Source organism: Mus pahari, chromosome 17, assembly GCF_900095145.1.
Source record: "Mus pahari chromosome 17, PAHARI_EIJ_v1.1, whole genome shotgun sequence".
In the NCBI taxonomy this organism is placed as follows: domain Eukaryota; kingdom Metazoa; phylum Chordata; class Mammalia; order Rodentia; family Muridae; genus Mus; species Mus pahari.
This window is the reverse complement of record NC_034606.1, coordinates 56,186,670-56,210,730: the sequence shown is the minus strand read 5'-3', so window position 1 is coordinate 56,210,730 and position 24,061 is coordinate 56,186,670. Positions and strand designations below refer to the sequence as shown.

At 40.0% G+C, this 24,061-nt stretch overlaps 1 protein-coding gene across 2 annotated transcripts in view; it reads left to right on the top strand.

Annotated features, from left to right (window-relative positions):
- The window catches only part of Slc2a13 (solute carrier family 2 member 13), a 304,413-nt gene that overhangs the window by 154,599 nt on the left and 125,753 nt on the right, over window positions 1-24,061 (top strand). For both annotated transcript variants that reach the window (XM_021216709.2, XM_029548259.1), the window contains one exon: window positions 13,069-13,177. In XM_021216709.2, coding sequence (XP_021072368.1) covers window positions 13,069-13,177 — 109 coding nt within the window. The remainder of the gene's footprint in view (window positions 1-13,068; window positions 13,178-24,061) is intronic.

The window sequence follows — 24,061 nt, the reverse complement described above, 5'->3', positions numbered from 1 at the left end:
GTAACTACATCACCAAAAAGTCTACCCTAGTACAAGTGATGACTCACAAAATCTCCATCCAAGGAGCTTGAGGGGATTAGAGGTTCTGAACTATGCAGCTGTCACTACTTAGACAACATTAGAAGAGCCTCGTGAAACTTGTAGACTTCAGGAGCATCCTGAGCCTTATAAGGTTGTTAAATTGATTACATCTATTTATTTTCCATTTGTGTGCATAGGTGAAGGTGCATGCGTATGCATGTGTGTGCATGTGTGTGCATGAGTGTGGGTACATGTTTATGGGAACACACATGCTAAACCATGATATTGAGGTCAAGGGGACAACTTGCAGGAGTCTCAGTCAGTTCTCTGCTTCTACCATGTGGGAATGAACTGGGGTCAGCTTGGTATTTGACAGGAAGTTCCTTTACTGGATGGGTCATCAAGACAGCTCACCTTCTAAGTTTGATTAACTTTTTTCACCGATTTCCAATTTTATGAGCTGCTGGCCTTCCTCCAGGAGATAATATTTCCTTTGGGAGGAAACAGCAGTAGAACAGTAAGGGGCCATGTTGTACTACTGCTGTTTGGCAGAGCTGGAGGTGAGCCCAGAGCCTCGCCCGTGTAAGAGAAGCCTCTTTGGCAGAGCTGCGCTCCTTGCCCTGAATCCTTGGCCCTTCTTTCCCCATCCCTCCTCCCTTTGCTCTCTTCTTTTCTTTCTTTCTTTTCTCCCTTGCCAGAGATAAGAGAAGAGTTGGGGGAAAGAATTGGGTCAGGAAAAGAACTGCTTTTGAATTGGAGGATACATTTATAGTTTCATGTGTTTGGCTCATTTTTATATCTGTTCCTGAGTATTTTCAGAATAATTATGATTTTTTTTCCAAGAACTATGTGGACAGAAAACAACATTCTCTAAGGTGTTATATTTCTAGCTACTCCATGCTTTTGTAAGCATTCTTTTATTCAGAATTAAGTGGGACAGTAGCTTTTTCTTTTTTTCTTTTCCTTCATCTTCATTTTAATGTATTCCACCCCACTATGAGATAATAGGACATCTTGTTACTTTTATTCATGGTAACCATCTTATGTAAAGCTCAGTATGCAATAGTCACAGTTGTTGCATTTTCAGTATAAAATCCTCAATAGTGTGTGTTAAGTGATTTAATCTCTAGAACAAAGAAAGTAATATTTATCAGGTGTCTATATCACATTCCAACTATGAGTATGGAATTTCTTAAACTAAAACAGCTTTATATATAGAAACATAGTTTACATATCTCAAAATATTTATGGTGCAGCTGTGCTTTATCTAAAGACATAAATGCTGTCTGAATTGTATCAATGAATTAGCTAGAACTGATTCTTTATAGTATCCGACACAAATCCTATTAATTTATCATCTATTTTTTATTTGATAGTTTTTTAGTATTTTGTTTAGATGTATGATGTTATATATAAAATACATGTTGTTATTTATATTTAATTGCTTTTTTAAACAGTTCTTAGAATTGAATCTAGGGCATCAGGCACACTAGGCAAGCATTTTATAAATAAGCTAAATCCCTGGCCCTTCATTTTTTTAGATTTTATCTTGAGAGCAGGTCTTACTTCCCATAACCTTATATTCTACTTGTTCTTCATACTCATGAAATTGTTCATTTTATTTCTAAGGAACTCTAAAAGTGGAGTTGTCTATTTGCTAACAGGGAAGGGAGACATGTACTTTTTTTTTTTCATCTTGTTTTATTTTTGACCCTGGCATGCACGCGCACTCACACACCCCTATCTTTGAAATAGAAATTATCACCTAGGAGATACATGGAGTTCCAATAAGGTGGGCCTATGCCATCGATACTGAATAGCCGAGGTCGAGTCAATCCTCTTTTTCCTTGATTAGAGAAACTTGCACCATTCAACCCTGCCATGGTTGTATGTTGTTGGCAAATCTAAGTCAAGTCTTGTTTCCTAACATGTGATATCATTTTTTAAAAATTGGACAGATTAAAAAAAATCTATTCCTGAGAATGATAGTTTGTGAAAATAGTATCAGAATACTAGCTGGTTGAACATACCTATCTTTTCATTTAAAAGGGGTTGTGTCTGTATACTGTTAACATTAACATTTCTACTCTTTTAAGAAGGTTATTTTAAAAATGGTTGTTTTTTTGCTCAAGAATGGTTTTCTGGAGTGGTTGTTCTCAATACATCTTTTCCTCAGTAGCGCACCAGCGCCCTGTGGCTGTTAAAAAATTCTGAAGTTTTTACATGGGAAAACTACTAGGATGGAGAATACACTTATGGCCATGTCATTTATGTAGGTGCCCCTGACTAAGAGAGTATTTTAAAATGTAGACAGAATTGTTGGTAGTAATAATGTAAGCTTCCTGGAAAATAGTAGTTCAGTAGTAGTAAGCTGTGTCATTATCTGTCCTCATAAGTAGCAAAAAGTATTTCCTTTAGCAACCTGGAATAATAATGTGTAGATTAACACAGAGCTTGCAGTTGGGCCCAAGTTTATAGTGATTTACTTGCAAGGATGCTCTTATAGACATCTGGCCCATTATACCATCTTGGCAAATTGATCGCTTTGCAGGATTCCAAAATGTATTGGCATAAATGCCAGACTGTGAAGAAATGATCTCACCACATGGGTTGGATTTATCAATAGCAGCAGCGTATTATTCCAAAAAGAGTGTGTGCCAGGTACCAGCTTGTAATGACAAATATCATCTGCTTCTGTTGAGGAGAAGAACAGCATGGGTGGACTCAAGACTTGGTAGTGCCTGTAATCAACTGCAACACTGTTTAGCAGCTAGGAATGTGATAAGATCTCACCATCCTTGAGTTAGTTCTCAGTGACACTATCTGCCTGGAGGTGTTTTGGTTTTGTGTGAGTCTGTGTGTGTGTGTGTGTGTGTGTGTGTTTATCTCTCCCTTTCTTCCTCATATTCACTAAGCAAATAGTTACTTACTGAGGTCCATATGCCTGATCCTGGACTAAGTTCAGGAACAAGTAAAATGATCAAGCAAGGGCAAAATCTGAAGGAGACACCCATGAAATTCAATATGGATAAGAGATAAGGAACATAATCTACAAAAGAAATTATCAAGGATCAAAAGCCTAGAAATGGCCAGCCATCTGAAATCAGAAGAGTCCCCGGCAGAATAAAACATTTTAAGGTCAGTTATGGAGACATATGGCTTATTTTGGTAACACAGATTGTCTAACAGTTGTCGAACCATTGTGTGATAGAGGGCAGGTATGTAAAGTAGATTTAAAAGGTAGGCTGCCCCTCATGAAACACCCTAGTGGATCTGTCTATCCAGAGACTTCAGCAGGTTAGAGAGTTGATCAACCTCATCTGCAGATACTGTGGCAATAGTGTGTAGGTGCTGGCGGTACCCGAAGAACATACAGACAGAGAAACTATGTCAAGCTCGTGACTAATATACAATGTGGCTCAGAAACATTATTCTTTCTAATACTCGTAATACTCATAATCTTTCACTGCAGTAGAGAGAGAGGCTCATGGTGGGGCTGTTCTTTGAACACTGTGTGACATGGACACTTTAAACTGTATACTGTCACTTGTTAGAGATAGATGAATGAATGCCTGGTCCAGCAATACAGAGGAGGACATAGAAGGAGCAGGTGCAGAACAAGAACAATCCTGTTGTTTTATAGTAGATTAGAAATTAAATATAGTTAATACTTGACTTTTAGATCTAGAAAGTAGGAATGGAGAATGAATGGGCAAAAGCTATAGTCCTTGGGTTTACTGACACTTAAGTAATGAAGGGAAAGAACAAGGTTGAGGTAAGAAATGATGACTTTTGTGTACAGTTGGCATGTTTGTGTGTGTGTGTGTGTGTGTGTGTGTGTGTATGAGTATTTGCATGTGTGTGTTTATGTGTATATATATGTGTGTTTATATATATACATTTATATTTATATATATACACATTTATATGTATATATGCACATGTATGTGTGTATACACAGTTATGGGTGTATATGCATATTATTGTATATCAATATGTGCCCTGGTCTCAGCATACTGTCTGTGAAGCTCTTAGGGTACTAGTAGAACCATTGTGGTAGAACTTGTTTCATTTCTATGTAGGATTCCTTCCCTATTATCATGATCACAAGCTCCTTGATGGTGGGCCATCTTATGCTTCTGAACCTCATACAGAGTAGATTCCAGGCAGGTTCCCCACATGTGGCAAACACACAAGGGAAGGCAGAAGGGAACAATAGGATGCCCATGGTGGTATCTTAATTAGATGTTGTGAGTATATCATCTGATCTTCCATTGGAGCAAGAACAAGAATCCTTCCAGCAGCACTGAGGGCCTGCTCAGTAGGAATTCGTCATAAAGACATGGTGGCTCATTTTCCTAATTTTTTTGAGACATTCTCTGCTCTCTCTGGATGCAGGAATGAACTAATGAAGGCTGATTCTCAGAGTAGAAAGGGGCAACGGGACGGGGTAGACAGCCTTACATGTTGACATGGGTACAGAATGTGATTCATCCTGGAGCTCGGAAGGGCTCTGATTTGACAATTCTTATTCAGAATGTTTATAACTTGTTCATTTTCTTTATGCCTAGGGAATGAGCTGATCCAAGTATATCTTTTAAAATGTCTTGTCCCAATGGCATGGGCAACTAATGCACACTCTACATTGAATTCTGTCTGTTGTGATCCTGGGAGAACTACTGTTAAAGTCCAGGCAAGAAAGCTACAGACAGCCATGTTTATGAGGCCAAATTAAAGACCTTCCTTAGCCAGCCATTCAGATCAGACTCTTTCCCAAGAGAACTGTTGCCACTGAAGATCTGGCGTACAGCATTTATGAAGAGAAAAAAACAAAAAGTCAAATACCAGCATAACATCCGCTGTTGTCAGATGCAGGCCTGGTAACATTTGTTTTGGCAGAGCACAGCACTTTTGGTTTTGTTTCTGGGTCATGGTCTGGGTCAGGAAATGTCTTGAGTGTGTTGCTGAGGTGGACATGACTGTTCAGGGGAGCGAGGAACTTTCAAAAACCCCACCATGTGAGCAGAGAAACGATAGATTGAGGGTAAGACCTGGGCAAGGATGTGCTACCTTGCTCGCTTCTTGACGTGTCCTTGTTGTGCTCAGGTTTCCTCGTTTCCGTTGTGATGCTGTGCTTCCTTTCTGTATGAGATGTATATGAGGACAAAACGGTTGAGACATCATGAAGAGATGTTAAAGTGTGATGTCATCAGAAAGTGTCAGCGCTTCATATTCCTGGTGGTTAATAATCATAAGCAAGTGTGCTGTCCTCTGAAGTGTGGTGATGGTTGGCAGGAACATGTCAAGATAGCGAGCTTTCTTGACAACCAACGGGAACACAGACAAGACTTTGAAATGCTCAGGGGTGTCTTGATGCCTTTTTGGGACCTGATCATTCTCTTTTGGCCAAACTGCTATTCTGAGCTGAAGATGGTGTTAGGGGAACTTGCTTGTTTGATTAAAGGCAAATCACAGGCACCTAAATTGGTGAGTGGGGAGATTAATGTTTGAAGTGAGCGATGATTACCTTACTCTCAACACAAGACTGCTATAACAAACAGTTTTGTCTGTGAAAATAGTCTCTTGTGGGGAACCTTCTCCACCTTACCTCTTGGAATTTGTTCATCATAAAGTGCCCACTTACTCATTTCTTTAGTGTGTGATAAAGTCTCTATGTACATGGGACAAACAGGGAGATGTATGCTGAGGAGAATGTTACAGTTGTAATGGCTGTATATCCTCTGCAGTTCTTCCTCTGTATTCCTGAACCAGCTGGGTCTGCTCAGGCAATAAATACTCTGGTTACTAATTAGCAGAGGCCTGTGCCTCTCGCAAGCAGAGGGAATGTGGCTTTGTAATATCACTATCCATTTCACCATGATGTTGGTCTTCCTGACGCCTAAAATCTTTTCTGTTGGTGAAGTTCTCATTATTTTTAAAGAGTCCACTGGCATATAATTTATATACAACAAATAGGACATGTTTAAAGCAAGTAACTTGACAAGTTACAGCATATGTTAAATACCATCTAACCATCCGAACAAGCAAGAGATTGAAATTCCTCTGACTCACAAACCCTTTCTGTGGAGCCCTCGACAGCCTCTCCCTCAAGTCAGCTTGGACTAAGAGTCAAGCTATATCTATGTGTGTGTGTGTGTGTGTGTGTGTGTGTGCTTGCATGTGTGTGTGTGTGTGTGTGCATGTGCATGTGTGTGTGTATTAGTATATATGTGTGTGTGCATGGGTGTGTTTATGTGTGTATAAATCTGTGTCTTGCGTACATGTGTATATTTATATGTGTTTATGTGTGTAAATACAATTATGTGTGTATGCATATATTGTGTGTCTATATATGTCTGTGTTAGTGTGTATGTGTGTCTGTGTCTGTGTGAGTATATGACATATATGTGATTACCCATAGAGACCAGAGGAGAATGTCCGATTCCATGGAGCTACTTGAAATAGTGACAGGAAATGGACTCAGGTTCTATGGAAGAGTAGCAAGTGCTCTTAACCACTGTGCTGTCTTCCCACCCTCCAAAATGTTTAATAAATAGTTTTCTTTATAACTTGTAGTTCTGACTACTCGACTACTCAGGACCTCTCTGAACCATAAAGTTTTCATATTTTGGGGAGTCTGTTGTTTTAAGATGACCAACTTGGTGACGTCAAATTATTTCTGATACTTTCTTAATTTCTTACTATTTCGAGTACAGTTCTTTTATTCCTGATACTGATCGTCTATGTCTTCTCTCACATTTTTCTGTATATTAGTGTGCAGTGGTTGTCATAACAAATTTCCCAAAAATTGGTAGTTTAAAAAGTGTATCTCAACCTGCCAGTGGCTGGTTTTAAAGTCGAATTAGAGATTCAAGACCAGGGCTCTCTGGGCACTGGTGTGGTTGCTTTACTGAAATTCTGTGCAGCAATTACCCCAAGATAGCTCAGGGTTCAGAGCAGGGACAGAGAAACAATGAAAAACATATGAGCATTTATCATGATCTCTGGCTATGCTCAGGATACAGACATCAGAAGGCAAATGGGAGCTATTTGCATAAAGTCCTTCAACTCAGGAGGCTTCATTGCTCAAGGGAGGATGGGAATCATTTTGCCTGTGTCATTGCTTGAATGAGTAGATGCATTCCTCTCAAGGGAGTAAATTCTAAGGGAACAGGGTTTGCCCTGCAGGATACTGTAAGAAAACCTATTCTATGCAGACTGTAAAAGTTGAGATTTTAAGCTGACAGAACAGCTCTGAGTCTAACAACTGGAGTATAATCTCCAGAACCCACATGGTAGAAGGGAAGAACCAACTGCTGCCAAGATTTTTCTGATCTCCATGCATGTCATGGCATAGAGTTGTCATATATGCACATACATACATGTATCCATACATACAATTCAAAAGTTATTTTCAGTAGAAATTTTATCTCACAGTTCTGGTGAATACAACTAGCAAATCATTTTGATTGGGTTGAAGTGAAGGCATTTGTGTGTGTGTGTGTGTGTGTGTGTGTGTGTGTGTGTGTGTTCATGTGTATATGTGTGTATATAGTTGGTTGTGTATATGCATATATTGTGAGTCTATATGTCTGTAAATGTGCTACTGTGTGTGTTTCATAACCTATTTCTATGTCAGGCTAGCCCCTGATGTTTGCCCTGTGTTGACCATTGCACCTTCCTTCCCATAGTGCTCCCCTGCAGACAGGCCATGTAGTCTAGTGTAATCTCACCTTGAACCCATATGCATGTAGTCTTTAGAAATTTTAGGGCAAAGCTCAGGACCAGGATATTTTCACAAGCATCCTCATTGGGCTTCCACAATCTAGCCGGAAACTTCCAGGTTTACTCCTCTTTTCTAGGACCCAGCTCTGGTTTCAGTGGTTCATGTTAACTGTCCTTTCTGCTGTTTTGTGGATTTTGCTATTATTTTTAGCCTCTGCTTCCTGTGGGCTTCCTTGGACTTTTGTGGTTTCTTGAGATTGAAGCTAGCTAAGGTTTTAGCTCTCTTTCATATATTTTAGATGGTGAATTTTAGTAGACTTTGACATTTTCCACACTGGCACTTGCTTCTTAGCATTAGCAGTTGTTTTCTGTGGTACCATTCAGCTGATTTCTAAACAGCATTATCATCAAGGAACATTTTCGGTGTACCAGCTTGAACCCTTGTGAATTGAGATTACTTTTAGAGATTAGGGATCTGTTCCAAGACATTTTAGCTGTTTTGTTGTCTGTCCTCTTGATCCCCTGTTGGTTTTTCTTTTTTTTGTTTGTTTGTTTGTTTGTTCTGAAGAATGTGTAGAGCTCCTTTCTGGTTCACATGTCAGGGTTTGCATAGCTGCATCTGTACACAAGGGGTCATAGTGTAGAAACTGTTGCAGTGGCTGCCAGGGAGAAGGTTTTTATTGTGTATAAAAAGTGTGAAAATATCCAGAGGCTCTGGTAGAGTCCAGAGCAGAGAAACCAACCAAGCAAACAAAGCGTACTGGACATGGCCAGCGATATCTGAGAGTAGTGAGAGGGGCTCAGGCTGATAAGAGCTGATGGGGGTTGGGGTGGTATAGAGATAGTAAGGAATGGAGATTAGTGAGGGGAGGTGGGGCAGAGGGCAGCAGGCATACAGAAAGTGGGGATCTGAGGTGACAAGGACCAGGGACCTACTGTGGGAGCTTTGGGCTTTGATGGGCTGATAGGTGCCACAGGTGAAAGTCAGTGAAGAGCCATGTGTCCCTTTGGCCAGAGGCAAAGGAAAGGACTCCTTTAGGTGGGACAGAAAACCTGTTTCACACGTTTCTGAAGAATTCTGGATATTTATCTACTTACCAGCATCCTTCTGTAAGCCAAGTTAGAGCTCAGTTCTGGATATACGGACTTGCTGAGACCTGCCCACACCCAAGTTGGGCAGCTCATGGAACCACCTGCCATTCAGGATCCTGGGGTTATGACCTTCTTCTCACTGCCATGACATTCACACACATAGTATACACCCACAGGGGCCAACACATACACATTAAACAGAAATTAAAACAAGTCTTAAATAGAAACACCGTTTCCCAAAGTTATCCCCCGGGACAGACAGTGTATTGATGGAAACCTTCATGTCTTTTGCTTCCCATGACGTCTTGCCTGTTTCTACAGTGGAGAGAGACTGAGTCAGTCACTCTGTTCGTCCCGGAAGTTGTGTCAGACAGTGGTTCTGGCATCTTGATGATGTCAGTACATACATCAACTTGAGGATTGGAATGTTCTCCCGACAAACTGGATTTCATTACCCGTTGTAATTACATGTCTTATGAAAGCTATGGCTTCAGATTTTGTTGATATTACACATTTCCTTCCTCTTGTTCTTGATCTGTGCAGTGGGATGCTTTTTAGTCTTGTTTTCAGGTTGTTGTAGGTGCTGAATGATACAGGTATCACTGGCCATGTCCAGGACGCTTTGTTTGTTTGTTTGGTTGGTTTCTCTGCTCTGGACTCTACCAGAGCCTCTGGATATTTTCACACTTTTTATGCTGACCTCGTACACTTAAGACCCAGAGCTGGATTCCCCAACATCTCCTAGACCAGAAGTATTTCACACAAGTCTGTACTTCCTGCCTCTTGAGAGGATGGATCAGGAGGACCATGAACTCAAGATTGTCTGTAGCCTTAGCTAGACCTTTCCTGGCTCCAGGAAACCTTGTCTCAAAACTACCACCATTACAACAGACGATATAGATCGGCGTTTTCCTTAAGCCTTTTGAGATGATACCCAGATCTATATAGAGCTGAATTTGAACTAATGTTAAGGCAAGGTGTTCTGGGGTTTTTTGTTTGTTTGTTTGGGGTTTGGGGTTTGGGGGTTTGGGGGTGATCGGGGGCAGTCCAGTTTCAAACTTTGTAAAAAGTTTCATGCAAGACTAAGTCTGCTTTTCACTCTGGTCATTAGGGGCTGCTGCTCTCCCTGGCCCTAGATAAGTCCTGGAACACTTTCTCTAAGTCTCTTCTGTGATCCTTTCCTCCCTAGTGGCGTCTCTTTTCACACATCCCCTGATTAGTACTCCAAATTCCCTATCCTTCTCTGTATCTCCCTCATCCCTAGTTCTAGGCTCACTCCAGCCTGCATGGCATCCACTTCTGTATACTGGGGTACCTTTCCACCTCACTAGGGCCAATCTGCCTGCTCTCCCTCCCTGGGCTTAGTTTGGCTTTTTTTTCCTGAGACACTTCACCTGGAGCATAGTAGGGCAGATTCCACTTCACTTGCTTCCGCCAGACTTGGGGGTTGCTCCCTGTCCTGACTGTTGCCCTGTCGCATAGACGCCTCTTGCAGGTAGACTTTTAACCCGGAGCTTGTGTTTGCAGAAGTGACACTGATAAACCCTTATTCCATCTTAGCGGCAAGGATAAGTCATAAGCTGAGGGTTTAGGCAGTACAAACAGGGTCCTAGTATATTTTCCAGCCCTCAGATAACCATCATCAGGCCAAGGTCACACCAGCTTGTGCAGCCATGGGAAGCACTGCTGGGAGGACTGTCTCTTCTATCTGAGCTGTAGAGCCCATGGCAAACCTGGGCGTCAGACAGGCTATGTGGCCGTGTGGTCTGAGATGTTTAAAATGAAGGAACAGAACAAAGCCTGCCGCGTCTTCAGCTTCTTCATGACTGGAGAGTCTGTGTGAGGAGCCTCACTCCCTGACCTTTGTAAGCGGGACAGAAGCTTTAATGCTCACACAGAAGTTTCTGTGCTTCAAGACACAAATGTCTGAAACAAGTAAGCATAAACTTCTTGAATATACAAATCATATTTAAATTACCAAAACTCAATGTACTCTCGTGCTAGAGAAGCTGCTTCTGTGATATAAAGATTAATGATGATGTCACTCATCTAGCCAGTCCTGGTGCCGTAGAAAACTAGGTTTTCTAGGAAATTCTTGATTTTGTTGATGTACAATCATAAGGGCAGCTATCTAATAAAAAAAATTTTTTTTTGATGAAAGGCATCTAGAGCATTGCATATTGTTTAGAAAGTTCAAACCAAAAGAAAATAGAAACTGTAGATTTTATAAAGAGCTAGAGAAGAAATATGTGCTAGTCAACCTCTTCATATTAAGTTGAGGAAAACTTTGATGCTAATTTCTTACAATTTTTTTCCCCTAAGACCTTACCTATCTATCAGTTCCTGATACAATGCAATAGTGGAAGTATTCACAACACTTTGAATATTTTTATACACATTATGAACAAAGAGAAGGTTGTCTTTGACCAGTGAAAGGCCAAGATAAGGTTTGTATAGTTTGATTTGGCTGTCATTAAAAATTATTCCCAATAAACAGAGTAAATGATACTTTATGCAAATGTTTTGACTTTAGGGGGGAAAGTAGGTATCTATATAGAGCTGACCACAACCCTTCGTTTACAGTTCATTTAGTGAAATTTATGTTTGCACAGAAGCCCACCATCCTTGAGACAATTGATCCATTTATATTACATCACGGCCACAATAAGATAACTGACCTTTGCTTGTTTCACACAGCTTCTCTGATGGAAAGAATTGCTCTCTGTCAATAGATGGCATTGGCTCAGACTACTTTTTAAATGAGTTGTCATTTTGTTGAGCTTCGAGTAACGAACAATGGTCCTCAAGGCTGATTTTGATGTCTTAACATTGAGGGACAGAAATATTTTCAGTACGTCAAGTTTTGAGATTTTAATTACATGCTTGTGGCGTCAGAATAGGCTTAGCCCCGTAGCATTCAGTTCTAATTAACACTCTGGCTCGACATCCCATATTAACATTTGTTATTGAGATGGTACACATTCTTCACCATTTCTGCAAACTAAATATGTGATTCTCAGAAATAATGAGATTTGCTTGAAATTTAATTCCCTTTCCCTTAGTTCAGGGTTTGGTGACGAAGCATGACCTTCAGGGAAAGTGCTTTAATTAAGCAGTCGGCATCTTGGGAATCACAGGCCATCTCTTCTAACAGCAGGGATGTTCTGGACCCTGTGAGGTGTCTCTAGCCCAGCAAGCATGCCATATACAGCACGTGTTAGCCAGCGCTTGAAGCAAGCCCTTCTGACAGTAGAAAGTGTGCCCTGTGTCACCTTGCGAGAGGCCTCAGCGATTTTGATGTCACATCGATCCAAATCTCATCTAGGCTGTGTTGAATCCCATTTCTATTTTATTGCATTGACTTACTTGGGAGTTTGCATGTGCGTGTGCCTTTGTGTGTGCTTGCACATACATGCGTACATGTGTGTGGTGTAGTGAGCATGCAGAGGTCAAAGGGCGATATGAAGGCACTCTCGTTCCTTTTGTCATTTGGGTCCTCAGGATGGACTTGGGGTCATCAGACTTGTTGCCAAGTGCCTTTACCAGTTAAGGCATCTCACTAGCCTTTGCTTTAATATTTGAAAATAATCATTGAATGCCTCTTTAGGACCAACTCAGTTTTTAAACACTTTCACACATATGTGTGCATATGCACAATGGGCATTATTTTTATTACATTTTGATACTACTCAGTGTATCCATCACTAGAATTGATATCAAGCCTACATTCCTTGATGTCAGGAATAGAGTGGTCTCCTCTCTCTCTCTCTCTCTCTCTCTCTCTCTCTCTCTCTCTCTCTCTCTCTCTCTCTTCTCCTTTTGTAAGAAATGCTATTTCATGTGATTGTTTTTGCCAGTTACTTTGTAAAGGGCCCCACATGAATGTATTTTAAGTCCTATTTAATTGTGGAGAAAGTAGAAAAGCAAAGGCATAATTAATAATTGCAACTGGAAAGAATTCAAGGAGGACTAATTGTATGACAGATTCATTTATGCGTGTCTAAATAGTACCCATGAGTTGCTATCAGAATTCTCTTGTGTTACTTTTGAAATTACAACTAAAAACTTGTTGTTTTTTTTTTTTGAAGGAATACATTGTTCCCATTTTTCTTTAAAAGTAGTATTTCAAAATGTCCAGTGGTATTAATTTCACAGAGATTTTCTATGAGGGCTAAAAGTAATGGCTATGTCTTTCTCTCTTTCTTTTCTAAAAAAAAAAAAACCAAACAGCTGGACCTATAATCTGCAGAATGCTGAGTTACCCCCCAACTCGCCGAGCGTTAGTTGTGGGATGTGGCTTACAGATGTTCCAGCAGCTCTCGGGCATCAACACTATCATGTACGTATTCCTGTTGGCTTTCTCTTGAAAAGACCGTGAAGGAAGTATCTCCAAGGGAAGGCAAAAGAGATCTCTCTCGATGCTTTGTCACTATTAGATGCAAAGATTTCTCCTTTGAGTGTGTCTTATGAGTTTTAAAAACCCAGCACTTGGAATTTAGAGGTAGTTTTATTGTTACTATAAGCTTCGTTTGATTTGTAACTATTCAACCTGGTACTTTTTAAAGAGTCCAAGCTAGTATTTGAAACTTTGTTTATTATACAGTCACAGGGGCACTTTTTTATTCAACTGTGCAATCATTTGGGAGCATATTGTTTCCTCGGATCCACTACATTCCTTTCTTGATTATATTCCCTTGTTTTCCACACAGCTTTGGATCTACTTTCATTTCATCTGTATATATTTGATTTCATGTACCTATATAAAATTTAGGACTCACAAATGGGGAAATAATGTGATATTTGTCTTTCTGAGACTCAGTTAATTCACTTAATATGATAATCTCTGGTTGTATCCATTTTCCTGCAAACAATATAATTTCATTATTCTTATGGCTGAACAAATTCCATTGTGTATATAAATGATATCTTCTTTATCCATTCCTCTGTCGATGAACATCCAGAGAGGTCCATAGCCTAGCTGTTGTCCACAGTGCAATCCAGTAAACATTGCTGTAAGGAATCTGCGTGATGTATTGACTTATAGTTCTGGGGGAGTCGTAGAGTTGGGTCCTATTGTAAGTTTCAGTAAAACCGCAATGCTGACTTCTGTCTTGGTGGCTGGAGTGGCTCACATTTCTTCTAGCTGTATGCAAGGGTTTTCTCATTAATGTTGTTTTTCTCATGATTGCAATTCCAATTGTGATGTCAGGAAATGCATTCCTCTGGCTTGTAAAGTTGAGACTCTTTCATATGTGTTGGCCATTTGTATTTCACTTTTTGAAATTATCTGCTCATATCATCATCCCATTTGTGATTGGTTGTTCTCCTCATCCTCCTCCTCCTCTTCCTCCTCCTCCTCCTCCTCTTCTTCAGTCTTCTTAGTTCGTTGTATATGCTAGATGCAAGTTCTTTGTCAGATATACAACTAGCAAAGCTCCTCTCCAATTCTGTATGTTCTCCCTGCAATGAACTGTTTCCTTTCCTGTGTAGAAGCTTTTTAACATCATCAGGTCTCATTTGTCTACTGTATGTCTTTCCTTTTGAGCAGCTGGTCCCCACAAAGTGCTTGCCTGTGCAGATACTGTCAAGCATCTCCCATACTTTTTCCTCTAGCAGTTTACAGAGAAATGATCGTGTGATTTCTGCCCTTGAGTCCATTTGTGTGATTCACCATGTATTTACTTCAATGTATTGAACCATCCATGTATCTCTGGGATGAAACTGGCCTGATTATGGTGAAATTTTTGATGTGTACTTGAGTGCTTTTTGTAAGTATTGTATTGGTTGTTTTTGAATCACTATAAATTAGGACAATTGTTCTGTAATTTTCTTTTCTTTTTTCTGTCATGTCAAATTCTGGATTTTGTACTTGAGTAATATTGGCTTTGTAGAAGTGGTTTAGCGTGTCCTTTTCCTTTCTGTTTCAGAGAATAAATAGCTTTTGAAGCATTATTGTCAATTATCCTATAAAGATCTGGTTGGATTTAGCAGTAGACATTTTTTAGTTAGGAAACTTTTCTTATTTTTCATTCTTGTTACTTTGAGATCTGCTTAGATTGTTTATTTTGTGATTATTTAATTTTAGCAAATCTAGAAATGCATCCTTTTCCCATTTTTCAATTTAATGAAATATAAGCCTTCAAAATATACACTAATGATTTCCTGAATTTTACTGGCTCTGTTCTCATGTCTCCCTTTATAGCCCTTACTTTGTGAATGCAAGCTTTCTGATTCTTTGCTCATTTGACTAAGTATTGTTGACCTCATTTATCTTATCAAAGAACCACTCCTTTTCTCATTGACTCATGTATTGTGTCTGGTTCTTTCACTCATTCATTCATTCATTCAATTCATTCATTTCCGCCCTAATGTTTATTTCTTTCCATGTCTAATTTGAGTTTTGGTTTGTTCTTGCTTTTTAAGTTCAGAAGATATATTGCTAAGCAATTTATTTAAGCTCTCTGATTTTTTTTCCATACAGGCCCCCGTAGCTATGAACTTATTATTATTATCTTAATATTTTCAATCAATTCTATGGATATTCTAGTACCTGTTAATTCCTCTGACCCATGGTTCACTGATATTTTTCATTCTGCAAGTTTGTCCTGTCATTTCTCTGTTTCATTTCTAGCTGTATTCCCTTGTAATGTTGGACATGATATAAGAAGCTGTTTCAGCCATCTTGAGGATCATAAAACTTTCTATGGAACCTATGATGTGTTCATTTTTGCATTAGTTAATGTATTTATTTTTTTTACTTTATATCCTGATCACTGCCCCACTCCCAATCCCCCTCTCACATAGTCCATCCTCCATCCCCCTCCCCTTCTCCTCTGAGAGGCTGGAGGACTTTCTTGGGTATTCCCCACCCACCCACTCCGGCAATGATGTGCCCATTTTTACATTTTTAATTTTTTGTTATTTTACATGTATGGGTATTTTGCCTGCATGTGTGCCTATGTCCCACTTATGTGCATAGAGCCCTCAGAGACAAGAAGGGTGTGTTAGATCCCCTGCAACTGCTGTTACAGATGGTTATGAGCCACCATATGCGTGCTGGGAATCAAACCTGAATGGCCATCCAGTGCTCTTAACTGCCGAGCCATCTCTGAAACCTTTGGGTAGGCCCTTCTTGCAAATAGTACACTATCCAACTTAAAAGTGGCGGCCCTTTAACACTAGTAACTCTTGCAAGATAAAAAAGGATAATATGGTGCATACTGGAGTATTAGTTGCAGGGATTAAGGATGGAAGGGAAGTAGATCAGCTGAGAAAAACATCAGTGTGGAGAAGATGTGTGAGAAGAGAAGACTAGGATACGGTCTGCATCGGCACATTTTAGAGAGTGAGAAGTCAAGGCAGAAAGTAGAGGAAAAGAGAAGAAGAAAAAGAGCACAGAACCAAAGGGAGAATCTGTGAACTGTGCATAGTGATGACAGACAGTACACAACAGTAAACTGGGTGAAGAAGCCTCAGACCTGTACAAGGAAGCCAAGCATGGCTGAGTAACCATGCTGGGGATTATGGGAAAGCTTGCTTACACTGCTGGGGATTGTGGGAAAGCGTTTGCTCCTGTGTATTCAGGGCTGTGCATTATCATGCAATATAAGGTCACCAATAAAGTACAATATAATGGCCATGCACATAGGGTCAGGATATAAAGGAGAAAAGATCATCTGAAGATGCAGGAAAGACAAAAATGTCTCTATTTACCACTTTCAACTATATATGTGTTGAGGGATAAGCAGACTGAATTTGCAGGCCATTCGGTGTGCTTAATTCATTGGTTAAAACCATTTTAGACCTGGGCATTCTCTCCCAGTCTCTGAATTCCTGTGCCCATCAGTGCTGCTAACACACAGATCCCTGAGTATTGAAAGACTCCATAGGGGGTGGGGGTTGTTGTTGTTTGTGTGTATGTATGTGTTGTTTCATTTTGTTTTGGTTTGTTTTTTGTTTTGGTATTTTGGTTTTCAATTTATTTCATTTTATTATTTGTTTTGAAGGGGTTGGAGTGGGAGAGAGACAGAGTTCATGAAGTTTGGTTGGGAGGAAGGTGGGGAGAATCTGGGATGAATTGGATGAGGGGGAAACATGGTCAAAATATATTGTATGATAAAAAATTTAAGTAGGAAAAAAGAACTGTTTTGTCACAAATGTCTATAAAGGCCAGTGTAAATTCACATTAAACACACTCACAATTAAGTACAAAAGCCTTCACCATATCATCATAGAGTAATCTCATAGAGAATACAGTTGTATTTTCAGGGATATAGATCTTAAAAAAAAAAAAGTCATGTTATGGAAGTTTTTCTTCCAGCTACTTAAAGTTAATCGGTGGAAAAAATAGGTGTTCTCTACAGTAAAATTTAGTCACAGTATTTCTGTTTGAGACTTTAAAGTTACTTCATAGGCTTAAGTATTTAGTAATAATCCTAGAAGAGTGTAATAGTTGAGATGGTTTTTAATAATCATTAAAAATTAATTAGCGGGGCTGGCAGGATAGCTCAATGAGTAGAGGCATTTGCTGAGGAAAACAAGGAAGCCATACAAAGGAAGGAGAAGATCAATCCTACTGTGTTATCCACCCACAATATGCACCTTGGCATGTATGTGCCCAGCCACCTAAATCACCCCTACACACACAGACACACAGACACACACACACACACAGACACACACACACACACACACACAGCCACATTCTTAGTGAACTTGACATTAATTGTCCACCCCTGTCAGACTGTAACTTCCTTCCTTTGTTTTCGGTATTTCCTTCCGCCAACATTTCTTTTTATTTTATTTTTTTTTTCCTGGCCTTTTTGATCCTCTCAAGGTCCATAGAGAGCCTCGTATCCGGGTTTGTTCTGATTTCACTCCTCCAGTGGGCTGTCATGCTGAGATGTATCTTTCTTCCTACATGGTAGCAGCATAGGACTGTAATAAAACAAACCCCAAGCTTTCAAGTAACGCAGAGGCAGTTAACAGCCAGGTATGAATATCCTACGCGATTCCACCACCACACTTTATTCCCTATCTATAAGCATCTGTGTATTAATCTGGACAAGTGTAACAGCACAGAAAACAAGGAAATGGGTTCCTTGGGGGGGTGGGGGGGTGGTTCTTTTAAGTAGAAATCACAGAGGCAATTCTAATGGATGGGTTTCAGCTTATGCCAAGTGCCTCCAAATGCTGGATGTAATGACTGTCTTCACCCATTTGCAATATCCAGTGTAAACTGTGCTCACTACCGTTTCCAGTCTCTAAGTAGACATTTGCTTTTCTAAATCCTTTGACTTTTCTTAGAGATGAAGAGTTATTGCTGTCCTGTTTGTCCCTGTGATTTATGAGTGCCATTAATACTCATGATGTGGTTCGCTCATGCTTAACTCTACGTGATAAACACTATTATATGCCACAGAATGTACTTGGCCCTTAATCCTGAAAAATTACAATATTTTTACATGATTTTAAGCAATGACTTAAACCATTTTAAGTGATGGTTGAACTTAGACCATGTTCACTGGGTGTGAAGCAGCTACTCAGCTTCTTGAAGATGCTAATAAGATGTCCGTAGCTAGAAGCTAAAGACAATAGAACCAATAACTGGAGCTTCTCTCTATACATCCGACACTTCTGTCTAGAGCCCATGCAACTTGTAAGTCAGCGCTGTGATGACTGAGGACTGTAGTGCAGAGTGTCCCCCATGATAAGTCAGGGACTCTCATGCTGTGTGTTTTCTCTTGTGCTTTCTAGCCTCGTGTGTGTGTGTGTGTGTGTGTGTGTGTGTGTGTGTGTATGGAGTGTGAATATATGTGTGTGTGTACCTATGTGTGCATATGCTTTCTAACATCAGTGTTTGTGTCTGTGTGCATAGTGTGTGTGTGTGTGTGTGTGTGTGTAATGCGTGTGTGTATACCTATGTGTGTGTATATGCTTTCTAGCATCACTGTGTGTGTCTGTGTGTATAGTGTGTGTGTGTGTGTGTATATGTATGTGTATAGAGTGTGTATGTATGTGTGTGTATACCTGTGTGTGTATGCTTTCTAACATCAGAATGTGTGTGTATAGTGTGTGTGTGTTTGAGTGTGTGTGTGTGTGTATATATACTTGTGTGTACCTGTGTGTATGTCTGTGTGTATGTGTATGTGTACCTGTATATTTATATGTGTGCATGTACATGCATATGCACATGTGTGTGCATGTATATGTCTGTGCATGCACATGTGGATGTGTAATGTGTGTGTGCATGTGGGTGTGTGCTGTATATGTGCCTCTGTGTGTGCATTTGTGTTTGTTCATCTGTGTGTGTTTGATATGTATGTCAATGTGTGTGTGCATGTGTGTATTTTTTTCACAGTATTCTTAAGATTCAGTATATTCCATAAACTTTATTTCCAGTTTAAAATAATCTCTGAAATGTAGTTCAATAATTATGCTTTGTGAAATTTAGCTAGAAATATTAATTATATTCCCCCTTGTTTTAAATGAAATTTTTTATTAATTCAGCATTCAGTTTCATGGATATTTCATTATTAATTCATTATTATTTTCCCCTCTGGTTTCTCTCTTACACATGAGAAGTAAAGTAGTTTTTGCACTTAAGCATTTGAGCCCAAAATTTATAAAATATAGAAGATGACATTTCTTTTTCCCAAGTTTTAACTTCACCCTGAAGTCTTTGTGAATTTAAAATTTAAAATAATTTCTTTCTAACCAAGAAAGGTTCACAAAACCCAAATGGGGGAGAATACAGAAAGTTCTCCCTCCGGTTTCAAACACAACCTTAGTAATGTGGTTTTTTTCTGTCTCTTCTCTCTCATGGGATACATTATTTCTACCTCTTCGCCTGATAATTATCCGACCTTAGTCATGGAGTTAATTTTCTTCTTGAAATGATCTGTCATCTCTGCTGTTTGTACTCATGTCTGTGTTGGTCCAAACATCTGACTTACATGATATCTTGCCTTGTTTTATCCTAGAGCGTATTTTCTCATCTTTAACTCTTTTGAACAGAGGACTTCTTGCTTCTCTGAATTTTAGGCCTGATGTTTAACTTTGGGAAGAACTAGTTTTCTAATATCATCTGATTATGTAATAATTTCAAGCATGCACATTCAAAACTGCATGTTCAGCATTCTCCGTAATTCATAGAAGAAGATGAACAGCAGGAATACAGTCCTGGCTTCCCCACTGGAACAGAGCTATGGACTCTGTCTCATAAGCCAATGAGCTGTTTCACATGTCTCAGAAGCTAAAAGGAAAACACAATGCAGAAAGTGATTAGTATAACAAAATATAACTGTTGAGAGATCTTTTGGTTTCAGACCCCATCTTAGAAAACCTGACCTAATGTTGAACTCAAGTTAACAGACCAGTACCTAACAGTTTTCAGGTTACCCTCCAACAAGACCTTAATCTAACACCAGTTTCCAGGTTGCCCTCCCAACACAACCTGCATGAACACCAGTTACCAGGTTATTCCCCAACAAATCTGCACCTCCAGGTTACAAGCCTGCCTCTGGCACTTCACTTCCTAACAGCCACCAATCAGAAAGAGAACAGAAGTTAAGTTTATGGTTTGGCTCCCAGCACCAGCCAATTATGTTAAAGGGCATAATGGCCCCCCAGTCAGATGTGTGCCAGGCTAGATACCCTCTTCTTGTCTCTATAAATGCTTGCCTGAAACTAAGCTTAGGGCTGCCCCTCCCACCCTGCTTGGCAGAGATGGAGGTGTCACTCGAGCTCGAGCTTGCATTAAAGATTGCATTGGAATTGATTCCTTGGTCTTTTAGGGTTCACAAATGGTTCCTGGCACAACACTGTAATCTATGCTAAACCCTAGTTGTGATACTGGTTATTTTCACCTTAGAGATTGTATGTATGACAATCAGTAAAGGAGCCACCCCTACCTGTGTTTTTTGTATGAATGAATCTGCCATTGAGGAAGAAGACTGATGGTAGAAGCCATGCTCTGTGTGGGTTTGTTAATATCTTGATTCTTCTCAAGAATCACAATCTACATTTTGAAGTACTTATCTAAACAGAATCAGTCTGTCTCAGACAGTGGAAGATGGGAGGTTTTTTGTTTGTTTGTTTGTTTGTTTGTTTGTTTTCTCTCCTTAAAAAGACAGAAAATTGCTCAATCTAAAATCTTAACCTTTGAATATGCTATAAGGAAAAGAAAATCCTTTGTGGGAAACTTACTTGAATACTTTGTCTTATGCATGTGTGTACGTATATGTGTATGCATACCCGTGTGTTTGTGTGTGTTATGTGATGTGTGTATGCGTGTGGAGGGATGCACGTGTCTTTACAAGACAGTGACGGTTGAATGCATTGCTCAGTCACATCTTGCGTTTTGAGACAGAGTGTCTCAGTGGACCGGAAGTTCCCTGCTTCAGCTGGACTAGCCACCAGTGAGTCTCCGGAGCCAGTCAGTCTGTCTCCATCTTCCAGCGCTAAGGCTAGAAACGAATGAGAGCATACCCAGCTTTGAATTGCTGTGGCTCTGGAGGTAGGTGCTCAAGTCTCCATGTTTGTGTAGTCCCCACTGAACCATCTCTAAAGCCCCTGTCTTCCATATTTAAGTCATTTGTATTTCACAGCTTCATTCCCTTGCTTTTCCTTTCTCTAGTGAGAGAAGACAAGAGCTTGGAGTGAGTGGCCACACTGAGTGAGCAGGTTTGGTTGCCTCTATAGCTGCCCTGCATGCATGTGCAAGAGGGTCGTCTTCTTTGTATTTCCAAGAGATGATTGAGGCCTTTAGAAAACATGCTGTGGTACACACAAGGGTTAGCAGAAAGCACTTAATAACTATCAACTCTAGTGTGTATTAACTTGACAAATACCTACAGATACAGTATCCCTCATTCAAATCTCTTGAGACCCAACATTTTTATTTTTCTTTACATTTGAATTCTGGGTGTGTTCATATATATAAAATTAGATATGCTAGGGATAGGACCCAAATCTAAACATGAACTTCATCTTTTGTACGTACTTTAAACACAGCCTACAGTTATTTTGATTTTTTTTGAGATAGTAGTAATTATGTTTTCACTATAACATGTTAAGTGATGTCTAGAATTTTCCACCTGTGGGGACAAGTTGTGGGTTTCTTAGCATTTCAGATTTCAAACGCTTGAGCTGGGAATATTTAACCAGTACTAAAACTGCATGTATCTCGAGTATCATATGTTGCAAACATGAAATTCTCACGTTTTCCAATATAGTGTGTAGGCTGAGGCCTTTGCTTTATGATCTGATCTACCGTGAAGCCAAAGCAGCTTGCTGTTCGAACGAGTCATTTATATTTGTTAATCACATTTACTTAATTGAAATTTTAAGTGAAATATTTCTGGACATGTTCCAGTTTTGATTTATTCTCAGCAAGCTATCCTAGTATTTAAAAAACAAAAACAAAAACCCACAGTCAAGAAACATGGCCAAAGAAGCAAAGCTAGATGGTGGTCAATGTGGAGAAAACTAAAGGAAAGGAAGAAAAGAAAGAACATTTCTACATCCCAGGTGCTGGTTTGAAATGGAGTGAGCTTCTCTTTACTAATGTTCCTGGCAGTCAGCGTAAATGGGAAATAGCCTTTGTCTCCAAATAGCACTCTAATGCTAACAGACAAGGAGACCAGCATCGTTCTTGGTGTCATGTTTGATAATGTCTATTTATCCCAGGTTTGTGACACTGACCCTGAGGCTCTTGAGTTTTCCCCAGCGGCGTGCCTGTTGTTGTGAGGAAAGGCACCAGGCCTGTGGCCATCACATGAGGGCTCACAACAGAAAGGCTTCACTATGGGACCACCAAAGTGTTCCCATCACTTCCTGTCTCCTGTGCACGTCTTGCGTACTTGTTCAGGTTCAAAAAGCAGACCAGTCTGGTCAGTTTTACGTGGATATCTAAGAAACCCTGTAGCCACTTAGAATAGGGTAAAGGTAGGAACTGAAACTGGTCTTGGGGAAAGGTGGAAATGGAAGCTGGAGAGGTGCTTGCCTCACCCCTGGGTGTTACTAAGCTGTTCTTCACTGAGTAACACAGTCCAGAAACCTGTCCTCCACAGCAGGGAGAAAGCAAAGAGTGACTCTTGCTAGAACACCTTTATTCGTTCTGGTGAATTTATAGTTCAGTGGATGGAATAAAATAGAGAGAAGCAGATATAAGGGAATTCATTTTCTACTTATTGAGAAATCCCAAGTGCCAGAAGAATAGAAATCTTATAGTCTATTAAGTGTGCAGCTTTAACTTTAGCGTTTTGCACAGAATTAGTGACTTTCTCCTCTAGATTTCTTCATAGATTTCCCCCACACACACACACCCCTGTTTAAGGCTACCCTCGAACTCCTGTTCAGAGGAAGTTTAGTGGATCTAACCAGCTGTTAGAAGGCTGTTTCAAGGATGAAATTTGACCCCTAGGTATGTTTTCTCTAGAGTTTGTTGACTTCCACATTAGTGTTCAGATTCCAAGAGTGAGCACTGCGTTTTGGAGCTGGTATGTATCCCTTCCCGTTCCCGTGATCCCTGCTGCTGTCTGTGGCCTGGTTCCCTTTGTCCTTTCATTTGTGCCACTGTCTTGAGTGATCAACTCGCACTGAATGTTCTACTTAGAATATTCTGCTATATGTTCTGTTGACAACCGGCTTGATGTAAGCTTTGACAGTAAGAACTCTGACTTTGGGCCTGGGTGTAGAGTTCTCTTGTAGTGACGGTAGCAGTGGACAGTCATAATCATTTTTTTCCCCACTCAGTACCATCCCTCCATTTAAAAAGAAGTCACTGGGGCTAAACGGATGAGGCTGTGATTTGCCGACACCTCCCAAGCACTCTTGGCTCTTCACCTTGGGATATTACTCTACAGCCCAGCATGGCCAAGAACTCATGGAAAGTCTCCTGACTTAAGCCCCTTAGTGTTGGTATTATGTGTGTAAGATAATATAACCCGCTTATTTGTTGGTTTCAATGCACTAATAATAAACTCCAATAATGTGTCGATGCCACATTAAAGACAAAAAAAAAAAATTAAGACACTCTTCTTGATGTCGTTTAACTAAGATTGAGTCCAGATTTAAATTCTATTCTTCATGCTCAGTGTCTTCTGTCCTCTGTGTGTTATATGGAATTTTTACCTGCCTGATAAATAGAGAGGGGGGAGGGGGAGGAGGAGGTGGAGGGAGGGAGGGAGAGAGAGAGAGAGAGAGAGAGAGAGAGAAATGA